The sequence below is a fragment of the Etheostoma spectabile genome, chromosome 16 (genome assembly GCF_008692095.1).
Source record: "Etheostoma spectabile isolate EspeVRDwgs_2016 chromosome 16, UIUC_Espe_1.0, whole genome shotgun sequence".
NCBI classification, from domain to species: domain Eukaryota; kingdom Metazoa; phylum Chordata; class Actinopteri; order Perciformes; family Percidae; genus Etheostoma; species Etheostoma spectabile.
In genome coordinates, this window is record NC_045748.1 from 5,828,905 (window position 1) to 5,834,511 (window position 5,607).

The following is a 5,607-nucleotide window of genomic DNA, read 5'->3' on the forward strand; positions in this document are numbered from 1 at the left end:
GCAACTCCAGCATCTTTTTTTTACAAAAATTGAAAGTGCTCATATTATGCTTTTTGGCTTTTTCCCTTTCCTGTACGGTGTTAAATATCTGGTTTGTGCATGTAATAGTGAAAAAGTGAAAAAGCCCAACGGCCCCCCCAAAGAGTTGTAGTCCAGCCGTTACTTCTATGATAAACATGGGTCACTTTGTAACACACGTTATAATGCTCGCTTAGCTGCTAGCCCGGCACGCCCTCATACTCTGCTTCTTAATGGCTAGTAGTGCTTTAGTACCTTTATAAAAAAATATAAAAAAATTGCTAACAGAAAAGGTTCTGGGTTCAAATCCAGGAGTTTATATGTTCTCCCTATGTTTTCCCCCACCATAAAAAAAACTAGGTTCTCCAGTCAGTGCCCCTGATCAAGGTACTGGCTCAGATCTGGATTTGGTCCCCGGGCGATGTAAATAGCTGCCCACTGCTCCCTTGAGGGATGGGTTAAATGCAGAGAATGAATTTCCCTACAGGTATGTGTGTGTGTGACAATAAAGTACCTTTACCTACAGTGGTGCTCAAAAGTTTACATACACATGCTTAAGTTGACTAAAAATAGAGGAATAAAAAATCATGTTTTGGAAATTTTATTTAATACTAAATTAAAAAATGAGTGGTAAAATCCAACCTTTAAGGACACCAATTTTCTTTGTGAATGAAATAACGTATTGTAAATAAATAAATGTTCTATTTAAAATACAGGGGTCATAAGTATATACCTATGTTAAATTCCCATAGAGGCAGGCAGATTTTATTATTAAAGGCAGTTATTTCCTGGATTCAGGATATTATGCATCTGATAGTTCCCTTGGCCTTTAGAATTAAAATAGCCCCACATCATCACATACTCTTCACCATGCTTAGAGATAGGCATGGTTTTATTCAGTTAGACTAATACCTGGTTGTTGCATTGAGAGTGATTTATAGAAGTATCCATGCCTACTCTAAGCAGGTGAAGAGTAGTGAGGATGTGGGGCTATTTTAATTCTAAAGGCCAAGGGAACTTATCAGGATGCATAATATCCTGAATCCAGGAAATAAATGGCCTTTAATAATAAAAATCTGCCTGCCTCTATGGGAATTTAACAATAGGGGTATGTATACTTATGACCCCTGTATTTAAATAAGAAATTTATTTATTTACAATACGTATTTCATTCACAAAGAAAATTGGTGTCTATTAAGGTTGGATTTTACCTCATTTTTTAATTTAGGTATTAAAATAAATTTCAAAACATGATTTTTTTATTCCTCTTTTTAGTCAACTTAAGCATGTGTATGTAAACTTTTGAGCACCACTGTAGATACTGTTCAATTTAAGATTACACAAAACAAAATTAAATAGCTCAAACCCCTTCTTTACCTTATTGGACGGACGCCGTCCAACAAACCTCTCCTGGCCCTGGCTGTTATTGGCTGAGCTTCCGCAGCCGTTGCTATGGTCAGCGAGGGGCCAGTGGTATGCGTGTCCGGCGCCACAACTCCACACGGCGACAGGGTCGCTGCTGCCACGGGGAACAGGTTCAGGTGTCAGCCCGTTGCCGTGGGAAGCACTGGCGAGGCACTCCAGGCTCGGGATGAGGTTGCAGATGGTGCCGTGGCTGTGAGCCCAGCGGACCAGTTTAGACAGACTGTCTGAGGTGGTCTGGACCAGGTCGGACATGATAGAAACCTGGAGAAGAGGGAGGGGGGAATTATGTATACGTTTGCCCAGTTAACACCCAGTTCTTTGGGACATGCCCACGAAGAAATTAAGATTTGTGAATCAACTGACTCAACTGTTTTCATTATACCAGAAACGGTTTAAAATGAGTTTTTTTTTTTTTTTAGTTGGTCCACCACCTTTTCTTTCCAGCACTGCTAACATGTAAAGGAGAATCTGTTTAGGGTGTGGCCTCTACCAACCCAGCTGATCCTTAGGAAACACGTCCCATAGTTGTATCTGGAAATAAACTGTATATATATGGGCTTGTCTCTGTTTGTTGGCCAAAAAAAAGATTGAATGGAAATAAGAGGATATGTTGGTGAAATAGGACAGTCTACATCACTTGGTACTTCAACGAATTGTTTAAAAAAAAAAAAAAAAAAAAAAAAGAAGAGTCTATGGTAAAAGCCAAAGCCCAGCGGGGTAATGACCACTATCATGTCTACAAGGTAAAGCATCGTCTGGCATTTGAGAAGCTGGAACCACTGAAATGTCCTTTTGCATACAAAATAACTAATAATAACTGATTGGTTATCAAAACAATTTTTTTTCTCAATGTATAAAAAATATGTTAGTAATTTACAGTATTACACGCCATTGTAGCGCTATACAATAGGCCAAAGTGACTTTATGTGTACAGAGAAAACATAATGAGCAGGCCTTAAATTTCATATTGAAATTGTATTATATTATTAATTTATAGTTGTTTTTTAGCAAAGTTGGCAATTCTCTCTCCTCTCTCTTCTCTAAAACACACACACACACACACACACCACACACACACACACACACACACACCCCACTAAGTAACTAATAATAACACACAAGTGACATCTGAGAAGCTGGAACCACTGATTATGTCCTTTTTACATTCAGATAACTAATAATAATTGACAATCAAAACATTTTTTTTTCAAATTTCAAAAAATGGTTATTAATATAGGCTGAGTATTACACCGCCATTTTAGCGTATACAATAGGCCAAGGTGAATTTATGTGTATACCAGAAAGCTAATGAGAGGCTTTAAATCATTTTGAACTTTATTATATTATTCTTATAGTCGTTTTTTAGCAAAGTTGGCAAAATCTCTTTCCTCTCTCTCTCTCTCTCTCTCTCCTCCTCTCCTCTCCCTCTCTCTAACACAATACACACACACACACACACACACACACACACACACACACACACACACACAATAAGTAACGTTAATAATAACACACAGCTGGATAAGTGACTCGTCCATCCAACTCTCAGTTCAGACCACCATCAGCCTGTCTTCGGGGACAGACAGACATCTTGTGGCTCACCAGCCAGCCGCACGTCTCCACATTTGTCTTCGGTCAAACCACAAGACATCAGGCTTCCCTCACAGCTCCAACAGTTCAGCAACATCTCTCATATTTACCTTTTTAAGACATGCCGCAGGTTTCACATGGTCCTCATTTATTTCGCAAGTGTCGACCGCCTCAGCCCGAGGCGACTAATAGTCTTGTTATGACGCGAAATAATAACGTTGGATTAAATGTGGAATGTAGCGTTAGCCTTCAACGTTTGTTTTACAAATGCAAATTGCCTAGCTACATTCGTTGTCTGGAAGGTTTAACAGCGCCATGATCCAATGGGGAAGTGTCTTTACCGCCCCCTGCTGGATAGGAGGGGGAACTGCAGGTCGTCTCTTTAAATGGAATGATGGTCACTGCCCTCTAGTGGCGGGGTGGATCAACGCGCACAATTCTGTTTATTATATCATATTATATTATTATAGGCCTATTATATTATATCATATTATAATACATTATATTATATTATATTATACTAAATTTGTTTGTGCCTTTACTTCATGACACCTAACAAGTAAAATGATGTAGGAGGAAAAAAATATCCTAAATAAAAATTGATTTGTAAATTGGCTGCATCTTTTCAGTGCAGTCTTGTGTGTTTTACTAACAACACAATGCATTTACGTGTGAGTTGAAGGGCTTGTATATACATAGTTTATTAAATAATAATAAGATTGTCCTATTATTGTTAATACTGTCATGTGTTGAATACAGGCGCAGTTTTCCCAAAGAAAAGTTTAATTAGCCTACCTCGTTAAAAGTTCTTTAAATCAGCCCATATCTACTCCCTCTTTCTCATTGAAAATCCAAAATAAAGTTCATGAGTGCTTTAAATGGGCTTTTATAGAGAGATAATAAGCGTCTGTAAACCCGTTAAATGAATGGTTAATAACACTCAAATAACGAATAGACCTATAGCCTTTAGGCCTAACTGAGATATGATCAAAAAGCAACTATATATATATACATATATATATATATATGTTTATATGTATTTATTATCACATGTATATGTATGTTTAGGAGCTTTTAAACATGAGGTTATAGGTTTTTTTTTCCGTGTGTGAATTCAGTGACTTGACTAAACTTGGTGCTGGCTCCACCCCCCCACCCTCCGTTAGAGTCAGCCAGTCCACTGCGTGTTAGGACTGATGTCTTTAACTTCCAAGCATCAGAGGAGGGAAAAGGTCCTCCCCCCAGGCTCTTATCTGGAGGAACAGCCTAATACAGCAGCTACGGAGCCGTCGCAAGTTCCTCAACTTTAAACTCCAACCGGCGTCTTTCCTCGGAGGAAGAAAAAACAACCCCTCCCGTAAAGGCAGCTTTCCTCTGTGTTTTCCGACTTGGATTAAGTTCTGCATGGAAACAAATGATATGTGAGAGGAGCAGGGAGAGAGGAGGTGGGTGTCGGATAGACCGAGTTTCTCTTCTTGTTCTTTAATGCATGAATCTCGGGTACAAGCTTGATTTGGACCAGAGTGGAAGAAGAGAAATACCTACATAGCCGAGAGTCCCAATTGTTGCTGTTATTGCCACTGCGGGATCTAAATCTCATTGAGGTTTCAGACTTAAAAGGTTTAAATCAAAAGAAAAGAAAAGTTCTTGAAGCAACAAAGACAAGAAATAGAAAAAAGGCAACAAGTGATTGGCTGTTAGTAGGCTACTAAGAACTATGGCGTTAAAGGCCAGAGTGCTGTATGACTTCCACTCTGAGAACCCAGGGGAGATCTCCATATCAGAGAACGAGCTGGTGACTCTGTTCAACGAGGAGGAGCTGGAGGGCTGGCTGGAGGGGGAGAACAGCAGGGGGGAGGCTGGCCTCTTCCCTGCCTCCTACGTGGAGATCATCAGGGACCACATCACCTCCAGCATCAACAACAACGGCCTCTCCTCTCCCCTAACCAAAGCCCTGACGCCCACCCACACCTCCTACACATCCTCGGACACGCAGTCTCCCAGAGGCCTCGGGGCTGGCAGCGGTGGCAGCGGTGGAGGCAGCTTCCACCCCAGCCAGGGCAGCGACGACGACTGGGACGACGACTGGGACGACGCCCCTCCTGCGGCGGACGCAGGGAAGCAATGTCCGGGCGGCTCGCCCGCCATGTACCCGGTGACCACCTCGTTGCCCGGGCGGCGCGAGAGCAGCCAGCAGCAGCAGCAGGCCAAGGGCTCAGCAACAGTGGGGAGGAACCTCAACAGGTTCTCCACCTTTGTCAAGTCCGGAGGGGAGGCCTTCCTGCTCGGGGAGGCCTCTGCTTTTGTGAAGGACGGGGACCGGATCTGCGTGGCGATGGGGAAGCACGGACCGGAGTGGCAGGAGGACCCGTATCCGTTCGTGTGCACCATCGACGACCCCACCAAGCAGACCAAGTTCAAAGGCATGAAGAGCTACATGTCCTACGGCCTGACCCCGACCCACACCAATGTACAGGTCAACCGCAGGTACAGGGATGTCTTCCTCTTCCTTTTCCTCCTCCTTTTCCTTCCTCTCTGGGGTTTCCAAACGTATATCTCCACCGGATCCACCGC

General features: G+C 42.3%; 2 protein-coding genes across 2 annotated transcripts in view; one reads left to right on the top strand and one right to left on the bottom strand.

The window, feature by feature from the left end:
• kiaa1958 (KIAA1958 ortholog) overlaps window positions 1-3,370 on the bottom strand; it is a 5,859-nt gene extending 2,489 nt beyond the window's left edge. The window contains exons 1-2 of the mRNA XM_032539743.1: window positions 3,144-3,370; window positions 1,396-1,704 (exon numbers count right to left, since the gene is read on the bottom strand). Of these exons, the coding sequence (XP_032395634.1) occupies window positions 1,396-1,695 (300 nt within the window). The 5' untranslated portion in view covers window positions 1,696-1,704; window positions 3,144-3,370. The remainder of the gene's footprint in view (window positions 1-1,395; window positions 1,705-3,143) is intronic.
• A 751-nt stretch (window positions 3,371-4,121) lies between these two features.
• The window catches only part of LOC116704345 (sorting nexin-18), an 11,057-nt gene continuing 9,571 nt past the window's right edge, over window positions 4,122-5,607 (top strand). Inside the window, exon 1 of the mRNA XM_032539742.1 lies at window positions 4,122-5,520. Within this exon, the coding sequence (XP_032395633.1) occupies window positions 4,751-5,520 (770 nt within the window). The 5' untranslated portion in view covers window positions 4,122-4,750. The remainder of the gene's footprint in view (window positions 5,521-5,607) is intronic.